General features: G+C 44.7%; 1 protein-coding gene across 1 annotated transcript in view; it reads right to left on the bottom strand.

The window, feature by feature from the left end:
- Window positions 1-22,390, bottom strand: part of LOC119379432 (structural maintenance of chromosomes protein 3) — a 661,154-nt gene that overhangs the window by 45,196 nt on the left and 593,568 nt on the right. Inside the window, exon 28 of the mRNA XM_049411979.1 lies at window positions 5,251-5,298. Within this exon, the coding sequence (XP_049267936.1) occupies window positions 5,251-5,298 (48 nt within the window). The remainder of the gene's footprint in view (window positions 1-5,250; window positions 5,299-22,390) is intronic.

The following is a 22,390-nucleotide window of genomic DNA, read 5'->3' as shown; positions in this document are numbered from 1 at the left end:
GTACACTGCCAGCACGCATGCTCAAGCAAATGGACCCGTGCCCAACAACATCGTCCTTCAGAATTCAAGCGACGCACTGGGCCTGGTGAGAGAGCAGCGTCACTGATTGGTTTTGCTACCAAAGTTCCAGATACTGACCTTCGATGGTAATTTCCATGGATGGCAGTCGTTCTGGGAACACTTTGATGCCATAATCCACAATAACACTAAGCTGCCACGTATTGAAAAATTCAAGTACTTGCTAACGTACTTAACCGGCAGCGTGAAGTGGTCCACCGAAGGCATCCGGTTGGCTGAGCAAAACCAGGACATTGCAATCAAGACACTCACGTATCACTTCAAACGTCGAGATCTTTTAATAAATTAGCACGTGGATCAACTACTGTGCCGAAGTTCCGTGAAAAACTCATCAGATGTTTTGAAGCTTCGTCCACTTCACGACAACGTGCAGTTCCATGTCAGCGCTCTAGAAGACCTTGGAGTAACACCAGACCAGTACGTCGTGGCATTGAAACATGTCCTAATGCAAAGGTTGGCCGAAGGAAGCTGATGGTGCATCCAGCAGCATTGAAACTTGCAAGGAGAGAATGCAGCTGGCCAGAGACACGTTGAAGTTCCTGCGTATACAAGTGGAATCTGGGACGAGAGCCGGCTACAGTCGCATTGTTGTCCATCAGATGAAGACACAAAGTGCATATCAGAAGTGACGTATGGTGCAGAACACATCCCATCAGCGTCCGCCCCAATAGGGTTCAATTGCCGGTCAGCCCAGCACGTCCACTGTGGCCCAGCAAAAGTCGTGGCATCGCTTTCCGCAATGCCAATCAATCGGCCGATGAAAAGCAGGCAGGGCTGTAGAACGCAAACTGCTCTTTCCACTATGGCACGCACAATCACATCGTCACGTAATGCAAGAAATCCCACAATCTCATGTGTGGTAGTTATCAGCGTGGGCATTTGACGATTCTGTGCAAATTATCGAGGCCACCTGAGCATCGACTGCGAAGTGCTCAATCCACTCGATTACAAGAACCACCTTCACCAAGCGTGCCGAATGTGACAACTGCCCAGAGAAGTCACGTGAAATCTGCTGCTGTGTTACTACAGACTGACCATATTTGGGCAGAATCGGGAGACCGACGGCTCCGTGTTTATCTGCTTTTTGACAGCACCAGTCAGCATACCAACCATAGGCGTGCGTACGGGGGGGGGGGGGGGGGCAAAATCTGCTCCACACATTGACAGCGCCATCAGGGGGGGGGGGGGCTGCGATGAGCCTTCGCGACCCCCCCCCCCCTGATGGGGAACCCTGCGCACGCCTATGATACCTACCTTTGTGCAGATGTGGCAAGGATTCTGCAGTGCATGGTTGTGGACACGGAATAGCTTTCCCTCATCACCTTTGGAAACTCTAGGGACGACTCTGCACTGAATGTGTATCTGCGCGACTGAGCAGACAGTTCAACAACATGGTTATCAATTTGGAAGCATAATTATTGCAAAAACCTTCTGTTGTGTTATGATTGTATTCACCAGTTTCGGTTTCCCAATTGTTTTGTGCGAATGCAAGGGGGCGCCACTCTGGCATTCATGTTCAACAGGCGACGTGTAAATAAACGCAGTGTGTGTAGAGTACTCTTTGAGTGCGGACGTTGCGTTCTTCTTCGGTGCTTCACGCCAAATCGCTTGTTGTGGCAGGTCGGCGTCCCCGCTGGCCGCGTCGACGCTGCCGGTCTTCCTCGACTGCTGCTGCGCCGGGACTGCAACCCACAACACAGCACCTTCACCGCGACAAATCCACCAATCAACAACAACACTGCAGCTGCTTGCCGAGATGGGGTACAACATCGCTGAGAGCCTTCAACTGAACATGTGGCAACCAGACAAGATAAGTGTTCTTATTGGATCTGATATATTGGCAAGTGACCACTGGGAAAATAGAGTGTATCAACAGAACTCTAACAGCAACTAATACCTCCTTTGGACAGATGGTGAAGGGCCCTCTAAAGTCCGACATACACACCCCATCAAATGCGCTGTTCAGTCTCGAGTGGCAAGTCATTGTCAGAGAAGCTCGACAAATCATCAATGTGTCATCTTGATGCAACCGGGATTGATGGGACACATTCATGAACCTTAGAGAGTAACCATCACCTGTCCTCCTTTGAGCAAGGCATCTCCAAGCGAAATAAGCGTTATTAAGTTGATGATGGCGTCGCCGGCGGCCGGAACTTGGAAGAGGCTGAAATGGCAAGTTAGCAGGCCACGTTCGTCTTGGCTGCACACGTCATCAGCATTGGCGGCAGCATAGTGGTAACGCCGAACTTTCACAACTTGTCCCAGACTGGCCACTTCTTGTGCAACAACCAGCAAGAGGAAGTTGAGATTCTTCATGCTGAGTACTTCGCCATCAAGCACATCAAGAGTGCCCTGCGTCACATCAGCGTTGGTCCCTGGGGCGGGAAGTGGTGCGTAAATCAATCATTTTGAAGCACAAAGCTTATAAGCGCACATATGTGCGCTTATAAACCGAACCAATATGTGGAGTGTATCTTGAAAGTAGTGTATATGATTCCGATTTCATGCGGTAAGGTATACATTGGCCAATCTGGTAGGTGCGTAAATGAACGTCTTATGGAACACAACGCTTCCTTGAAAGCTTCAGCCCATTCGCATCTCGCAATGCATTGCCATAAATGCGGATGTTATCCTGTGTTGCATGAAACCGAGATACTGTTTAGGCATAAAGATCAGGCAACACGTGAAATAGTGGAGGCATTTCATATTAGAAAAAGGGGCCCTGACTGTGTTAGTCAACCTTCCATCACGTTACACGATAAGGAGTTTGACTTTCTTGATAAGTGAAGATTGTTAATATCACTATGCTGTGTTCATTGTTTCTGGTCCTGAAGGCAGTTAGGCCTCTTGTTCGACTACGCATGTGCAATTCGTTCTCTTGTGCTTTTAAATGTTATTCTGTTCAATAAAAATTTCAGTTGTGAGTTAAGCGCTGTCCTGTCAAGTTCTTATATCTTCGGTCCTCGTTTTATGTGCGCTTATAAGCTTTGTGCTTCAAAATGAATGTTCACCAACTAGCCCATCTCACCGTCTTGCTGCGTAAATCAACAACCATAGGGCACAGTCAGTGCCAGAAGCAAAGCGAGCAGTGCACAGGCGTTCGCGTGTTGTCCGCCAAGTGCTAAAGCCCATTCGAGTGCATTTCAACCACAAAGCCCTGAACTCAAGGAGCACAATAGTTCCTTCGATGGCAACGTCAACGAAATGGAGGCCAACACAGCTAAATGACCTGGACTTCGTGCTTCACTTTCAGCGTGCGGCAATCAGTGGAGAGCCTGGGGTTCCGCTGGAGGACTTACATCAGGCTTCCAAGCTTCTCATCTCCGCACTTGGAATGGGAGAGGGGTGCATGGAAATTTTGCAATAGTCACCCCCGAAAGCTACGAAAAGTGTTATCAACTTTTTCAGGGTCAATGATGTACATGCACGTCCTCAGTGAACCCTTTCAAGATGGTTAATGACGTACATGTACATCATCGCTTGTATGTTAAGAAAAACGTGCCTTTTTCTATCATTTCTCTTACTTGGCATGTGCTGCCACATTGCAGGATGACATGGAATTATTTTCTTGCGCCGATCTCTCTCCATTTTTTTTTATGCTCTACTACAGCAGTGCGCTGGCTAGTTTCGGTTTCATGCGGAGACGGGATTGAGGGCACGGGGGCACACGCATGTGGGCAGTTCAGCAGTTTGCTAGTAGTACTGGCAATTAACAGACGTCTCTCTTTTACACCTGAGGAACCAGTTGTTTCACAACATAGTCAACACCTACACCTTTCTATGAGACCAAACTTTCCTTCTCTTGATTCTGAAATTAGCCCTTGCCAGATAACTCAAACTTGGCAAGTCATCTCGAATGCACTTGACCCCATTGGTAGGTTAACAGTGGTGGTTCCAATAGCAGCAGCGTCCAGCTTGGCAGCGTTTAGAGTAGAGTGAAAGACATCAAATAAACAATCTCCCGCTAAAGTGGCCTAGTTTCGACCTGTCCTGGGAAGGTGTGAGAACAGTATCTCATAAGGAATTATTGCAACATTTGCTTCATTCTAATGCCTGCCTTGCTCTTTCCGAGAAAATTGCCTGAGTGATGAAATCCAATATGAAACTGTGACCGATACGAAAATGTGACTGCGTGCACGAGCAGGCTTAGGCGAGCATGCCCATGCGTGCCCTTTGGCAGCGGTTGTGAGCAGATGACAGCAGCGTTCCCGTCAGCGGACACGCTATTTCTTTCTTTTTTTTTTTTCTGTCACTTCCTACGAGCTTATGCAAGAAGTCCATGGCAACGGAGCAAGAAACAAACACGGTCAAACATGCTCGGTTTCACACTCCCTGTGTGACTGCAGCGGAGTGTTAGCAACACATGCGACCGGTTCCCTTTGGCAACTGAAACAGAGGCAATTTCCTTGTCTCCCAGCAGATGCTGCTCACATGATATGGCTCTCCGGGAGCATGACATTATCTGGTCGCCTGAAATAGCAGAGTAACACCTCCTAAATGTTTGTTGCTCCGTGTCCCAGTGCCACATTTCCTTCTATGTAATTGTAAGAAACTATAGCACAAGCATCATTGCCATTGGCATCAGAAGATGGTGAGCAACAGAAGAAGTTTGCGCATAGGATTTCACTGACGACACACCCCTTTCAGTCTAAGTGCACTTTCAAATGATAGCTTAATTTATTCAGCTAGTGCCAAGAAGTCTCATCATGTACTGGAAATTGGTCAACATGGTGTGCTACCGTCAGGTTCACGATTGTAGAGGAGTCGTTCAATAAATGTAGCATGACAAACAAGTTATTGACCATACATAGGACAACATTTTGTACTTCATAGCAATGAACTGCTGCCTAAGAGTGACGATGATAACCATTTGATTTCTACATAGTTTAGGCACTCCAATGTCATTTCGGTGCAAATGTTCTAGTTTGAACCCATACAATGTGGGCATGTATTCGATTTGGAGCGTGTCACAATTGGGGCAATACTGCCAAATGCAACAGCGCTGTCTTGCTGTTTTTTTTTTCTGCCTCTTGGCTTAAGTCAACCTGTTGGACAATTAGATCCATTCATTTCCTGATCCATTCCTGGCATATTGCTGCAGCCAGTACAACTGTACCACCCCAGCACATGATGTTGACCCAGACATACAAAAATATTGAGGCCAAAACTCACCCTGATTCCGACACCAGAGAAGTGGTCCACTGATGGAGTCTGGCCCTCCTAGTACAGTAGTCAAAAGTCAGGGTAAACGCAAGTGACAAATTTTGTGGGACTGATGCAACAACTACTTCAAGACCTACTCTTGATGTCTATCCTAAACACTTGCAAACATCGGACACAATAAAAAGAGGCAGTTAGCAGAGCTCCTGCCCCAGGTGACCTTGTTACCTCCCTTGCATATGCTCTTTGACTTCTAGTCTCCCAAAACATGTCCCCTTATAACCCTAGAATACTTCTAGCAAGTATGAAGTGGGTGGCATTGCAGCAATTACGTCTCTTCCTTGCTTTTAATTAGCTGGTAGTGCATTCATGAAATGTAACTGCTCTTTACCAGGGCATCGCATCTGTCAAAAGGAGATGACAAAAAAAAAATACTTTCTCTGTTTTGCAGTTCATAAAACATGCTACTATTATAAGAAAAAGTTAGCTACAATGAGTACCAGCCAATCAGGAACCCAACATGCAGCATCAGCTGCTCTTGAAGACATGCAATGTGGTGTGCAACTGCTTTGCCGATGGATGAAAAACTGTCCTCACTCTATCCAGTTCAATGGAAGGCAGGTGAGAGTATTTATAGAGGAAACAGCACAAAAAAAAAAACAGAGGATGAGAAGGACAAACAGCACTGACTGACAACTGATTTCTTTATTAAAGGGTCACTAAAGACAAATAATATTTTACGTCGGAGAGAAAGGTCAATGCTTGGGAACATCTACAATCTCAATATTATACACGAAAGCGCTTTAGCAATGTCTTCTCCATTATTTGTCCAATGCCAGCGCACACGCTATTCCTCAATAGGATCTGTTGGTCCACCTTAGTTGCGTGAGTTGCCGGGATGTGACACTACCCAGAGGATACAACTGCTTCCGTCCCACGTGCGTCTGAGTGCACGACAATGCTGTTCTGGTAGAGATGCAATATATGCTCTGTCTCTCTCCTATAGCATGTGTCTGTCAGATTTCTTTCTTCGTACTCCTTTTTTTTTTGCGGCTCCAAACAATACCACCACCGCCACACAGTGCCTGTGTGGCCCATTTTAAAAGCAGTGCTTGCAGCAGCATCACGGTGCCACGTCCCAGCAGGTGGGGCACTGTCACATATCTATAGAGGGCTTGCACTTAGAGGACTGAAAGACGTGAGAGAGTGGTGAAATGGCAAACCTAACTGTATCCCATAAGACAAACATCATGCACAAATTCACAAAATCAAAACCCGTGCAAGAAACACTACTATACACACAATAAGCCCATTCGCCTATTATGCTAACAATAAATTACAGCGTCAACGTTACGTGTTACGTGCTGTCCTCAACCCTCACAACAATTTAGCCACATTGGCCTCACAGTTGCTGCCGTATTAGAACGTTCTTACTCGCTCGTCCGACTTGGCACCCAAATCAGCTCTAGTGGCGTTGTGTCTGTCGCCGGTCCCTACCAGCAGTGGCTGATGGCCGATCATTGGACACATCTTGGATTCCCATCGGCTTCCGTTATCATTGGCCAATGCCCTGACAGCGTGATAGAAAAGGGCATGGCCTACATGCAAAATATGGATAAGATGGTAGCGAAAGCGGCGAATTCGTTTTTTAAGTTTGTGTTTCCCGTAGTTGTTGGCTCTTACCACTTATTAGAACGAAACAAAAGGTTTGAAAGATATCTGTGATATTTAACACTTTCGTGACCGCGGAAAAATCGGTTGTTTTTGGCTAGTCCAGGAAATATTTTTTTACTGCAACAGAATATAATTGATGCTAACGTGTAGGGTATCAAATGATAGAGGAAGAATTGGTCTTTCCAACAGTATTAATACCAAACAACGGATTGATTTCGAATTCAATAAAAAAATTATCAAACAAAGAAGAATGCATCAAAAAGAAAGAAGGATTCATAAAAACATCAATGCTACTCTGCAATGGTTAAACATTTAAAAAAATCGAAAAATACGTTTTGAACGCAAAGCCCTCATAGAATAATAGTGGAAATACAAGCTCTGTAAGTGCACAGATTATTTACATAAATACAAGAATATAGGCACTAGTGCCCATCATGCCACCGCGCGATGCAGGTTCTCGACGCATTGAAACAAAGGCTGGCTGCGCATGTTTCGGGAAAATTTTTTTTAATTTCTGTTCAACTTTCCTAGCATAGTTTGCAGTTCTGGTATTTTTCAATTTTCCTGTGTATTTGTTGAAATTAACAGTGTAACCTGTTCCAAGTCTGCAAAAATCCATAATTGTACCCTCATTTGACCTCTTTCTCGCTCATATACTGCCGAATACCATACCGACCTTCACATTTCACCATTTTCTCATCCACCGAAAGGTTCCGACGGGGTTAAAAGATAGCGGAGAAAAATCGTTCATGTGTTGCAATAGAGAAGACACGGGGTGAAGATTCTCGTGGGATGCGACGGTCGTCTTCTTCAGATCAGAGACACTCAAGAAGCCTTGAACCTTTTCCGTGGCATCAGTGACGGTGGACGAAGGCCTGGAAATAAGTGTCGTCGACACCAACACCAATGCAAGCGCGGGACTTCAACGATTACCATGTACACATGGAGTGAGACGAACTTGCTCATCATCTCTTCAGTAACCTCCCTCCATAGATGCGTCCCTCTCACTGTATGCTGGCTTTTCGAAAGTATGCATCCACGCATACTTATCTGTGTGGTTGCATATCTCTCTGACGACTTCTGCGGTAAAAAACAACATGAAGACGCCGCCGCGCACCACACCAGAGCGTTGGGTCAAAGTGTGCTCCGCGCCGTCTTCGCGAAAAGAACTGCGCTCTTTCTGCAGCCGGCGCCAAATGCTCTCGCCCGAACGAAGTTAACACCTTGCAGATAATAGCTGTTATTTTTAGAACACACCGGATACGTTTACATCGACGGGCAGCAGCGATAAAACGACCCGAGGAGAAGACGAAACTTACGGCGGATAGCTGCTGATGTTCCGGGGAGGTTTGACGCAGTTTCGCCGTCCATACTGAAGCCTGGCGAATCGAAGTGGTCTTCTGTGTATGGTGCTACCATCATCCAGAGATTACCGCTCATATTAATCAGAATTCGTCGAAATTCGCCGTTTCTGTGGAGCACCGGCGAGCGGCGTCGACGCGAAGTCCGAAACAACGAGCGCTCACCTACCCGACTGCGAACGAGCTTTAAAAATCTCCCCGCGGTGGAAAAAAACAACTTAGCAACGTTGCTTGTTGGGCGAGTTGGAACGAGTCAGTCATAACGTAGTTCAGCGCAAAAAACAACATGAAGACCATCCCTCTGAAGTGTGGTAGAAAGTACGTGGGTCAGACGGGACGTTGCCTGAACGAGAGGCTCCGTGAGCACTAGTACAGCGTCCAAACGACAGTATCGGGGCACCTCGGCATCCACGTGCAGGATTGTGAGTGTAGGCCCCTCTTTGAAAACACTGCGGTCCTTGCACGTAGTCGGGACCAAAGGGCGAGGGAAATCATCGAGGCTGAGGAAATTAAACGGTCTGGGGACGCATGCGTAAGCATGCCTTCCTTGCATCTTTCTGACAAAGAGCTTTTGTTTTTGGCGAGACATGGGAAGGGGGGCGGTGTTGGCACACGTGTGTGACTTATCGGCACTTTTCTTCTTTTCACCTTTAGGTTTTTACTTCCTGTTTTTTTTTTCTTTTCTTGCTTTCCCTGTGTGTATATATACATGCGTCCCAATCCAATAAACTTTAGTTGGAAGAATGCGCTGTGTCCTTGTCCTCTCACTCGTCTGTTGCCCGTTTTTTGCACTGAACTACGTTATGACTGAAAAAAACAAACTCGCAAACAAAAGTGATAAAAAACATGTTATTTTATGCTTTGTATTGCGTTAGCTGTCCAGAACCGCTCATAGAGTGCCAAAACTTGATCTTGAAGTCATTGATAACATTAGCGCTAGCTGTTGGGCCAGTTGGTGCATTATGAACTCGTCCGTGTGTAACGCCTTCTTCTTGTGTACGTGTTTTCAGTGTTTTCGCTGGTACCCCTTTTTCAAGTTGATAACATACTATCGATGGGAATAGGCGCGGTCACGAAAGTGTTAAGATGGAGGCCAAGGGCTTTTCTGTGACGTACCATGGTTGCCGGCCAATGTTCTCGGAATCTGCTTGGCCATCAAGCATACTCACTTCTTTGTATTATTCGGTTCCATAGAAATTCGTGGCGCACAAACACGTGCAAGCGGTTAGAAGAATGAGACGGAAGAGTGGTTGTATCCGTTTCTCTGGTACAGTTTGTCGTGAAGTCGTACAAACAGCTACCGAATAGCCACGTGCTAATACTTTTTCCGGTCATTAATTCAGTTCGCTCTGATTGCTCTACGGAATACTTTGTTTTTTATTTCTTTTTATCCAGAGGACCAGACCTGTACATGCGCGCAGTGCGACGTTTGAATTTCACACCTTTTCCTGCGCGCGGCACGGTTCGGCCAGAGCACAACCCTAGTGCGCTAAAAAAATAGTTCACCAATGCATCCAAACAGGCAATTTTTATCTTTTACAAACTGCAGCGGCCGTTGAGTGCCTTATGTAATAGTACACAAGTCATCAAAAATATTGCACTTAAAGCGTGCATTCGCATGCGCTGAATGAGTGCGCGCCGTCTTCGGGCCTTGTTCCTTGTTGGCACAGCGTTGGTTCAAGGTGGAGGTGTGCTGTTCAGCGACGAGCTTCTAATTCAAGTTGAAATAGAAGGTGAGTAAATTTCAGCAGTCTCTCTATTTGCCCTTGTTCCCTCAATGCAATATGCGATTCGATGATGAGTTTCACAGAGGCGAAAATCGCGGATGCTGCGTACGTAGCGCATATGTAGTCCTAGCTCTTTTCAATGTGTGTGATTGCACATGCCGTAGTTTTCCCATGTTACCAGTGAAAACCGGGCATATGCCAAACGTTCTTCGGTACGATGTTCGAGCATCGCCTCAATACGCCTTAATTTTTTATGAGTGAGCCACGGTTTTCTGTGAAAACTATTCGCGATATGACAAACTGAACGGACTGCCACCTGCCAACCCCTCCTAGACACCTGTCTAGGAGGTGTTGCCCCTGCACGGTCCGAAAGACAGTTGCCGAGCCGCTGACGCAGTCTGTAGCTGTTACCTCGCGGTAGATGCAAGGTTCCCTTTGTGTTTGTATGAAAGCGCACTGGGCTTAGTATGCAGTATGACCATACTTTGTATCAAGCCGCGTCGAGCAAAGGACGGCGACCAGATCAGACGATTGGCCGCTCTAGACAAGTGTTATTCAGACTGCACTTTGAAGTGAAATGCGTCGGCTACATTGGTGTCAGCGGTCCGGAACCTACATTTATCGACGAGGTTATGCCCTTTAACACGTAGCAGCGAGTGGCGTGTGGTTAGCGTGAGCGGCGATTTCTCGTTCGCTTCTGGAGGAGTGCCTCGCGTTGCCACATTGCCATGCTGACGCGCCATGCGATCTAGAGTTGATGCCAGGGCCTTATTAATTAATAAGGAATGATAAGATTGGCGAATTAAGGCGAATTAGATGTGAAGGCTGGTGCAGTTAAATGCAAGAAAGTCATGGGATCTTCTGCCTTGCCAAATTCAACCACACAGGTATTTTTTTCATTTACATACGTCATCTCGTGCCTTTTCAATGGGGCATTGGGCAGCTGCCCTGCTTGATGCAATAAGATTTCTCGGCATTTTTCTTCTAGTTTAGTGGAATCCATACGGTACGAAGAACTTTATTTAAAGATCCGTAGAAGTGCCACCCCTTAGGGTGACACCGCGGGCCGCTCCCACGTGGGGACAGTTAGACCTAGCCTAACCGCCGCATCGCAGGCTCTCTGGACAGCCCAAAGTTGATGCTGATATTCCGAGCTCTTGAGGGCCGAGCTCCATTTCTGCTCTGTGAGGTCCTTATCCCTACGTAACGAGGGGCACCGCCAAAGCATGTGCTCTAAATCGCACGTTCCACCGCAGCCAGGGCATTACGAGCTGAAGTCACTTGGGAATAGACAGTGCATGAAAGCAAGATTCGGATAAGAATTAGTTTGTAGCATCCTAAGGGTCATCGCCTGTGGTCTCGTGAGCTTTTTGTGTGGTGGAGGAAATACTCTTCTTTCCAGATAAAAATGCTTCGTGAATTCATTAAATGTGAATAAAGTGTCTCGGAACTCTTGAACCCTGCTCTGTGACAAGGCTTCTCCTCCCGCGCGGAGAGTTAGTATGCGCGCTTGGGAGTGGGCGATGTCGTTGAGGTTGGTGAGCGAGTCCAAAGTTTGACCTAGGTGTGCCGGGAACCAAATGATTGTGTGCATAGTTATGGTCTGGTTCTTAAGAACGTCATGTGCCTCTTTCGCTGTGGAGCCCGAGGCTAGTCATCTTTTAAAATAATGTCATGATGAAATTTCAGCTATTGCTACTTCAGGAATTCATTTATTGAGAAAGCTGTCATTTCATATATTGGCACAGTTTTAAAGTTGTGGTCACTAAGTACGCAATGCTGGTAAGACATGGTATTCTGGCTGTAATGCATTTCTTCTGGATTTGCATCGTATAATCCTTTGTAAATGAGCTATCAGCTCAATGTAAGATTTGAAACTTTTGTGTTCTGTTTTCTTGCATAGAATGAGTGCCACTGCTCAAACTACTTATCAATTACACAAACATAAACACACGAATCTTACAGTTGTGCAAGAGAATCTTCATGAAATTTAAAAAAAGGCTGTTTAGAAGCACTGAAAGAGGCCTAAATGCTTACTGGGTTTTATTACTTTTAATCCCAATTTTCCACCATGAAGGCATAGCTTTTGTCAGTCCACACAAGTACCGCGTAGAATGTATAATGAATATTTCAAGTGATGAAATAATGCTGTTTTATCACTGCAAGGTTATCTTTCTGTTGGCACCACAACCTCTGAGTATAATAAAGGCTTCTTTCCAAGCTTTTAAACATGTGTAACATTTCTTTCATAAACTTAATAATTTATGTATTGCTTTTTTTGTTACAGATCAGCTATTTCTCCTTAGAAGATGGCAGCAGTGCTAAAAACGCTGTGCACAGGGAGCTCCAACACATATTGTATCTAAAATGGTCGTACAGAGGTACAGCTGGGTTTCTGGGAACAAATTAGCCTTTAAAAGCCTGGCAAAAGCCTTTAAAAGCCTGTGCGGCTGTTTCTCCTTGGTAAGTGTCAATAGAAAACAAATTCTAGTTTTGTCTCCTGCTCTGGCTTTCATTGACAACATCCTCATTATGAGGTTCGGTGTTATGTAGACTTCTCCATATTGTGATATTTCAGTGGTAGTTTAGAAAATGCTTCACCACGACCAGTATATTGCACATACTGCATTAGTGATGTTTGTTTGGAAACTTATCCAACTGATACAAATTTTTCAGAGTTTATGTATGCTGCCTTCATGAATACTGCCAACTTGTGCCATCAGGAGCAAGAATCAGCATTGAAACACACAGTTTCACTGCTACCAAAATGCTTCTCCAGTGCAGTGTTCGATCATCTTATTTTCTGTTTTATCGGAGTTCCTATTTTTAGGAGCCGGGAACCAGAGCATAACCAATTTCTTTGTTTAACAGTCAGCAGCACGACTAAGCAGCAGGACTCGACAGCAGCTACACGGCAACTACAACATTATGGTACATCGACTATCCCCAGCAACGTTCATAAATATCAAAGGACATACGTACAGGAAGAAAACAAGGACACAATAGACTGCTCGTGCGCCAATCCTCCTTCCATAGTGCTATCAGCAAAAAAAGTATGATCTTTTACAATTTGAAAGAATATATGTTGTTCTGGAAGAGGGTGCCAGAATAGAAGATTAATAGGGACATTTTTTGTTTTTCTTCATCTTTTCTTTCATAATGATGGGGTTCTCACATAACTACGCAAGCTACTCCAGTAATAAACTTGTAGTTGAAAGTGAAAAAAAAAAATGTCATGCTGTCCAATCAACTCTTCTTCCTGTCCATGCATGTGTTCTGATCTTCATAATCATGCATAACCGATTAGCCTTCCAACAAATGTTCCTGCTATGTGCTGAAAATTGTTGAAAGCCTAAGAAATGATTTTTTAAAGAGAAGCTCACGATTTTTTGTCTCCTTGTATTTCACAGGTGCCAGACGTACCCTGTTCAACACAGCTGCTGTTTCGGGCATAACACAAAGGTTCGCTGTGGATCAAGAAGGTGCAAAGACGGCCTTGATGAAAGACTCCAACAGAAGCCCAAGCAACACTTTATCATCACAAGAGTTCAGGAAGGAATATGAAAATGGTGTATTGCCTTGTATATATTCAGTGTAAAATAAATCTGAAGCACCAGAAATATTTGCCTTGTGACTTATCTGGAGGGGGGGACAGACAAAAAAGTACCTGGGCACCAAGTTTTATCCAAGACAAAAAACTACAATAAATGTGCCAGAAATTACATTGGCAAAATGATTGGCTTCCATATCAAGAACATGCTCGGTTATTGCATGGTGTTCCACTACAGTGCCAACCATGGCAAGAGATGTTTCCAATGATTTGCCAAGCACGGCCTTCCTTTGCTTGGCCAATGGTAGGCTTGTCACACCTGCCAAGCTCATATTTTGCTTGGCCTCCAATAACTTTCCATTCATAGACAGCTTGGCCACTGATGATTTACCATGCTTGGGCCAAGCAAATTTTGCTGGTAGGGGTTCTCCTGACAAGATCCTGTCGTCATTCAAGATTAAGTAGCTGCTGGGAGATCCTCCTGCCTCCATTGCCCGTTTCCTGGTCGCCGTCAAAGCTACTGCTTCCAAGTGACCCTTGATCCAACTGACAACGAGGCACTCCGAGATTATTCGCCAGGTCAACCCCATTCTGCCATTGAATGCGGAGTGTTGCAGATGCCCCAGGATCCGTGGCAACGAGGCTGCTGAGAGTCCAGGGAGCATACACGGCCGTTGCTGAGTTGGACGGCGACTCTGCAGGCCCCTAGTGCTGCATCCTCCATAACCTCTTGCCAACAGTGCGATGATGGCTTGATCACCTTCGTCGGCCGGTGCCCCACAGACAAGCCAGCTCCTTCTCGAGTTCCCACTCACTGCTCGGGTTGCACGCCACGAGCTGTCTCCCCGCCAACTGGGTGTGTGACTGCGTTGTGCACACCATCCAGTATTTTTTCATTCCACTGCACACCAATCAAGTACTCTTCCGATCACAGCCCATCACTTTTTCGTCGTCTGCCCCATGTCTTGTGCCCTTTACACGACAGGCACGTAGCGCCCAGAGCAGAGATGAGTCATACCAAAACACCTCGTCTTTTCGAAAGCCAGCGTGACGGCCAGCACACTGGTCATGAGGAATGCAAAACACCGCGCCATAGATAAAAACATCACTGAACAAAAGGTTACCTCCTCAGACTTGCATGGTAGGCATGAATGCTAGCCGACGAGAGAGAGAGAGGAAAAGTCGCAACTGACTAGCATTGAAAAAATAGAGGAATGAAGAAATTAGGTTAAATGTAGGACAAGGTTTTTGACAACAGTGGGACCTTCTGGTACTATGACATATCACAAGTACTCAAACTATCCATGCTAAAAAAGAACATTTCAATGCATTACAAGATCAAATAAAATGCAACTCAGTCCTGCAACTTGACATCCTAGAGAATGCGCCAAGCTGTGCTTTGAAAGGGCAGGCATGGCGAATCTTACACCAGAAAACCATTCCTGAAGGCAGGCAGCTTGAATTGTGCTAACACTGTGCGGAGCACTAAAACGTAGTTTTCTTTGAAACTAAGCATTTCCTTGATCATTCTCGGAGGCGGCCGGTATGCAGACCACTAAAACGTGATTTCCAACCAAGCATTTCCTTGGCAACAAACAAGCACTACGATGTTTCTGAAACGCTATTTCGACAATACACGTCGCGTTAGCAGAGTGGAACCCCAATTATACGACTTTGAGGGGACCATGCATAATCCGGGCATTGTGTAATCGAAAAACTATGAATATACGCAGTGACACTCGGCCTCGCACAAAAAGAGTACCGACCACCTGAACAGGCCTATGGCACTGGCCCGCACTTTTCCAAGGAAGGTAGATTAAATTATTTTTGAAAATGGCAGCTAAGTATTTAAATAAAAGAGGTGTGAGTGAATCTTTATTCTCAACAAAAATCGAATCCAACGCGCATCTTTTTTCCGATAAATCGAGTCCGAAAATTGCCTGCGCATAAGAACGAAATGGAAACCACGTTGGCAACAGCCTTCCACCAGATGAGTCAGGTACAGTGTCACTGCCATCACATAATGGCAACGGAGCACATTTTCTTACGAGTTCGCATAAGATGCTTTTGTGTGCGACTGAGCGGCGCGCGTCATATTTGGTGATGCAATTGTTGATGTGCCGCTGTTATTATGAACGCTCACATCAAGAGAAAGTTATTTTGCGTCGTGAAAACAGCTGCGTGCGTCCCTTTTGCGTGGTCAAGGCCTGTGACCAAGTACAGCAAACAAAGGGAGCAGATTTTCAGCTGTACGTCTACCAGGACCAGCTTCCACGGGCCGAGAACGTGGAAATACTCGAATCTCAAAGACGAGCTTCTCTGGGTAACAGCCCTGGATAGGCACGCAATCAAGGCATATCCAGAAGTGATCTTAAAGCCCAGAAGCACATGGATTGCCAGGAGAATAAATTTTCCATTCTAAGAAGGCATACTGTACCTGTCTCACTCACTTTTTTTCTAATCATCAACCTAGGGGCACGTAAGTTTTTCTTTTGCACCCCCGAATATTTGGTGGCCATTAAATTCGGGTAAAACAACTGATTTTTTTTTTTCTTGGGTGGTATCAAAGAGCCATCGTAAGAAGCGGGGTGGTATAAAATTGCGTCATATAACCGAGGTTTTTAATCAATTATTTCTATGGAGGTTTTGCCAGGACCAAACCGATTCATCGTAAAATCATCGCAAAACCGGGGCACGTATAATCGAGGTTCCACTGCGCTTGTCTTTAGTGTCCCTATAAGAAAGGAATGCAAATATGCACTCAAGAAAACACGGAACACCTCCATGCATGACCAAAGGAGCACAAAATAACTTCAAGATACCTGCAGTTGGATTTTACCACAACTACTGTGGTTGTTAAAGGGCCAGTAAACAGGCCCCAACCTTTTTTTTTTTTTTACATCTCCCAAACAAGCTCACTGATTAGTGCAGACAGCCGAGGTGGTTGTCACATTTTATGAATATCACAGCACTGCGTGCCGCACGGACGCTCCATTTCGAAAAACAATTCCCATGTCCCTCTCCAGTGCCTGTCCAATCCTCCGTGTACTCAAAGTGATGTAAACTTGCCCATGGGCAACTTTACGTAGTACTGACTTCGTCGATTGGTCCTCTGCATAGTGATGCTACCGAGGTCTTCAGATTTGGAGCAATTTTTGGAGTAGCAAAATTTTCATTTTGGAGCACTTTGGAGCAGCAAAAAGTTCCACCTTCGAGCACTTTGGAGCAGCTAATTTCGCATCCTGGAGTACACTGGAGAAGCATGTCACATTTGTATTCAAGCACCCGAATAATTATTATAGGGCTCTTATGAAGAGCTAGAAATATTTCGATTCATAGCAAATCTCATGGAGAAAATCATCTCAGCAGCACTCCATATTTCACTCGATAATGCAAAAATAATGGCCTCATGCACTTAAGTGCTCTCGAATGACCTATTCAGCGATTTTTTTTTCAAAACTAGCAAATAAACAAAACACTGGATACTGAAAGCTTTACTTTATGAAATAGCACTCTAAATACATCTACATAATTATCAGCAGAAGTGGTAGACAAACGCCGCAACATACAACAGTGCCTCAATGCTAAAGATTCACACTAGCGCCAACGCATTCCCCTAAAGCGACTCAAAGGCAACGGCATGTTTATTTTTCTCCTCGATCGATTGCATTGAGGGCGCAACATGACAATATCCCTTGCTTGGACTCAGAAAGTCTTTCGACACTCCCTCTTTCTCAGGCCCTGTCTGCGCTGTAGCAAGAGCATTCTCGCAATGCTTCCAGACTATCGCTTGCGCATGCACTGGGTTGCCTAGAAGATGGAGAACTGCTTTAAGCCGCACATCCGTGAAAGTGTCCGAAAGTGCATTCAGTGGGGAACTATGTGATATAACAAACTTCGGGGTGTGTCCAGATAAGATCGAATACGAGGTCCCGGTCACCATTCCCGATTTTGATGAAATTTACTGCAGGACTAGGCATTAGACCCAGAACAAGGGTCTCGAAGTTAGTTTTGCGAAAAAAAATTTGGTGTGCCTGAAAAAAATATGCAAAATTTTGGCCGCAAAAAACACTTTTTTGCTAATTTCACGATTTCTGATATTTGAACGCACCTAGGGAAAAAACGGTGCACTTCTTGGCCACAATATTTATTCCCGTCGAAGAAAAAGTTAAATACAATCTCATAAGTTGTGTCGAAGCACTTTTGAGTGAAAAAAATAACAAATATGGCAAACCGCACAAAATACCTGTATTTTACGAATTTATTGCTGAAAACAAGTAAAACTGAGGATAATAAAACTCGGTACAGATTAAGTTTGGTATTTTCGTTGTCGTTTAAAATAATTTTCGTGGGTTTATAGCGCTCCGTAGTACTTTATATTTGTGCTGAAACGTAAGTGGTTTACCAAAAATGCAGAAGTTTGAAAATTGTTTTCTCAAAAAGGCCATTTTTCATTTTTTTCATAATCCGTCTGATTGAAGCCAAGGACCTCATCTACCATTCTGCGCAAAAAAAGGCTGCATTATTTTGGTTACTAACAAGTTGTAATGCTTGAAATTTGACCAAGTCAGCCTAGCGGCCAGGCCGTTCGTTCTGTGATGGAAATCGGATATAAGTTGTTAAAAATAATTGTACGCGACATAATCACAAAGGAGAAGCTCCACAAAAACAAATGCGCAGCCAGGTTGCATGGTACAAGAAGCTTTGTCTTGCGATCAGTCGCTTGACAAACCCGCAGCAGCGGCCGCTCGATGCAGCAGGCACTAACATTACATGCGTGCCGCTTCGACTGCAGACGAGCTCCGCTAGAGCGTAAAAACTACACTCAGAGGACGAATGAGATAAGGAATGCATTACTACGAAAGGTAAAGGCTGTCAAGTGCCAACAATATACAACGAAAACTCTGCCGGCAATTTTGCAGTGAGTGCCTTTTTTGCCAATTTTGCAGTGAGTGCCCGGCCGTTAAAAACCTGGCCTTGCATACCAAACTGGCGTCCACCATGTCATATCTGTGCCGGGCGCTAAAAGCTTCGCTGGTCGTCCAGCTTACAGAGTGGAATGGCTCCTGAAGTTTTAACAGTGAAGCCGTTTAAGCTATCGGCAACTTGGGTATGCGCGACAGGCATTGGGTCAAGCCCCACTACCGAGTACAGCAGGTACGAGCATTAAACGAAAACTACTCGGTGAAGTGGAGCACGTGAAAGAGAGAGACAGAAAGAGAGAAAAAAAGAGAAAGAAAGATAGCAATAGAAAGAAAGAGAAAAATAAAGCTAAATAAAGAAATAAACAGATAAAAAGGCCGAAAAAGACATAGAGAAGAAAACGACAAGACACGAAAAAGGGATTGAAAAAACAAAGAGCAAGACTGAATGAAAGAAAGAAGCAGAAGCAATAGAGAGAGAGAGAGAGAGAAAGGCAAGAGAAAGAAAGCGATACAAAAAGAGATAAAAGAAACAGAGAGAAAGAAATAGAAGAAACAGAGATAAAAATAAAAACCCAGCTCTACTCTTCCTTCAGGCTTGGCACCACTAGTGCGATGCTGCCATAATTATTTTTCTTTTTATTGCGATTATTTGCACACTCTCCACGGGTTTTTGGCATCGCCGTTGCCGTCATTTTCAGTATAAAGTCCTGGTGTCTGTTACGTCTTTCGGTAGCGTATCGTTCTACTATCGGCTTTATTGTGTGCAGTTTGTTTTTGCTTGCAGCGTTCAATTCTTCTTGCCATTGCCTAGGAATTTTCTTTCTCATGTGTGGCCTCAGGTCCTCATACGGTAACACATCTATGTCTATTGAACTGCAGAGTGCAGCTGACTTCGCAAGTTGGTCCGCTGCCTCATTTCCAGCTATGTTGCAGTGTCCCGGTATCCAGCAGAGCGTAATTTTAAGCTTGGATTTGTGAGCAGACATGATGCATTTTAGAAGAGGATTCATAACTGGATTTTTGTATATCTTACCGGAGGACAACGCAGTAACTGCACTGACGGAATCTGTGCATATGACGGAGGCTGGTTCTTTCTTCTTTAGGATGTGCCTTACCGCTAGTAGTATGCTGTAGCATTCTGCTGTAAATATGCTGGTATGTTCATTCATTGTTTCAGATTCAGAGAACTCAGGACCGTGTACTGCACATGCAACTACAGAGGACTTAGAAGCATCAGTGTAGTACTCAGCACACCTGTATTTTGCCTGTAAGTACATAAAGTGCTGGCTTATTGCAACCTGGGGACCATGCCTACCTACCTCTAGGAATGACATGTCACAGTTGACAGCCTGTATTTCCCACGGTGCCACAGTGTCCTTATGAGAGCTTAGTTGGAGATTGGAGACTGGTATGTTCAGGCTTTCAAGGTGTGAAGCTACTCTGATAGGATACGGTGGCATAGCTGATGGTCGTCTCGAAAGCAAGTGGGCATTTGATGTGTCCTGCAATAGCTCGTGACATGGGTGGTCGGCATGGGAGAGCACCTTAGTGGCATAAGTGATGCTTGTCAACTGTCTTCATCGTTCCAATGATCCGCCTCAACATAGAGGCTAGCTCTCACGCTGGTTCGGAAAGCACCAGTGGCCAGATGAAGCCCATGCATCTTTAGTGCAGATCTCGACACTGATTCGTACACCACTGAGCCGTAATCAATACGTGATTGCACTACACTGCTCAGTAGGTTTAGCAGACAGTCACGATCTGTACCCCATGAGTGATGCGAAAGAATCTTGAGTAAGTTGCTTTCAAGCATTTGAATTGCAGCTGCTTGATATGTGTAACAAAGGTCGGCTTCTCATAAACCACAACACCTAGAAGTTTGTGATCTTTCTTAGTGGCTATCGTTTGTCCATTCGTTGAAATGTTGAGGGCTGGCCTAATGCCACGTAGTTTAGAAAAAAAGTAAGCAGACAGTTTTCCCACAGTGAAATTTAAAACCATTTCTGTCTGCCCAACTTGAGTCTATTTACTGCCAACTGAATTTGACGTTCACAGATGGCCAGGTTGCATGATTTGAAGCTGATTTGAACATCATCCACACATACGGAGTAAGAGATTGTTCTGGGCAGTACACTACTTAGGGAATTCATTTTAACAATGAAGACCGTCCAACTAAGAACACCACCTTGGGGGGACAACATTCTCCTGCGTAAACCGCTTTGATAAAGCATTTCCAACACGAACCACGAAAGTACGTTCAGAGAGGTAACTCTCAATAGTATTCAGCATGTTTCCTGACACTCCAAGAGAATGCAGATCATGGAGAATGTCGTAACGCCATGTGGTGTCGTAGGCTTTCTCCAGGTCAAAGAATACAGAAAGGCAGTGTTATTTATGAATGAAGGCGTCCCTGACATAAGACTCGAAGGCTACGAGCTGATCAGTTGTCGACTGGCCAGACCTGAATCCAGCTTGACGTTGGTCAAGAAGGCCATTAAATTCTAGGTAATACACAAGGCGGCGATTTATCATTTTTTCAAATACTTTGCACAAGCAGCTAGTTAACGCAATAGGCCTGTAACTAGCAGCAAGTGTGGCTTCTTTTCCTTTCTTAATAAGGATGGGTATGACAACGGCCTCTTTCCAGGCTTTGGGTAGACGCCCAGAGGACCATACGTTGTTGAACAGAAAGAGAATGGTGTCAAGTGTGTCTTCATGTATGTGCTTCAGCATGCCATATGTAATCCTGTCTGGGCCAGCTGCTGAGTTGCCACATGTTCTCAGCGTCGCCTTTAAGTCCTCAGTAGTAAATGGGCTATTGTACCCACCTGCGGTTGGCCTTCTATCACGGATAGGTTTACGTTCCTCAGCAAGCTTGTGTCGCTTAACTCTTTCCTTACCACGGGGAAATTGGCCTATTTTTGTATGTTGCAACTAGGAATTTTCTGTGCCGTTGCTACTAGGTTTACAGTGCCATGCAATACATCAAAATAAAGACAAATGAACGTACTTTTGAATGCTGTTTATCTTAAAACAATAGAAAAAACTTATTTGGCCAAGAAAATTCCTATACAAAAAAGAAATCAAAATTTTTCAAAAAATTTTTTAGGAAGGAAGCCACATCTCCAACAAAACATTTTTTTGAGAAATTCCGAAATATACAAAATGTTTATTAATCACAGGGAAACATTATTTAGAGAAATGGCTAAAATCGATAAAGCTGTCTTTGAGTTACAAAAAAATTACTTGATGCATAGCGAAATAGTGAAGTTCTGAGTTGGTCATAGCCAAGATTTTTTTTTTTCAAGAAATAAAATTTTAGAGCACAATATTACATACCAAAAATGCAAGTGCTAAATGTAGAGTTTGAAAGGTACATTCGACGAAAGAAATGGCAGATATAAATATATAACAAAAATTGACAAACACAAATAATTAAGTACGTTCACAACAAACGTCATAATAATAGACTTATATCTTCAGAGTAAAAAAATTATGGAAAAATTATGAGAGATGCAAAATATTTAAAACAGCGTAGTGGAGTAGGAGTGAAAAAACGAAAGTTTTAGCTCAAGAACTTCTCGAGCCATAAATTGTTCACTCAGGGAGATCAGTGTGCCAGGCACCAAAACAGTTCGTTCGCCGTTCGTTTCGGGATCCGAAACATGCAGCGTGGCCAGGAGCGCGGTAAAACGCTGCCTTGCCATGACTTTTGGCGGAAGAAGTCCCGAACGCAATTTAGTCGTACTCCAGTACAAATTTAGACGCGGAAGTTCTAATATCCCCATGCACATCGGGAGTCCAATAAACTTCACCATCTCCTCTGGCGTCACCTCCTTCTACGATCCGTCTTTCTCACTGTATGTCGGCTTTTCAAGTATGTGGGCCCACGCATACTTGAAAAGCATACCTCCG

Source organism: Rhipicephalus sanguineus, chromosome 1 (genome assembly GCF_013339695.2).
Source record: "Rhipicephalus sanguineus isolate Rsan-2018 chromosome 1, BIME_Rsan_1.4, whole genome shotgun sequence".
Classification (NCBI taxonomy): Eukaryota; Metazoa; Arthropoda; class Arachnida; order Ixodida; family Ixodidae; genus Rhipicephalus; species Rhipicephalus sanguineus.
The sequence above is the reverse complement of the archived record's forward strand: the minus strand, read 5'-3'. Positions and strand labels throughout refer to the sequence as shown.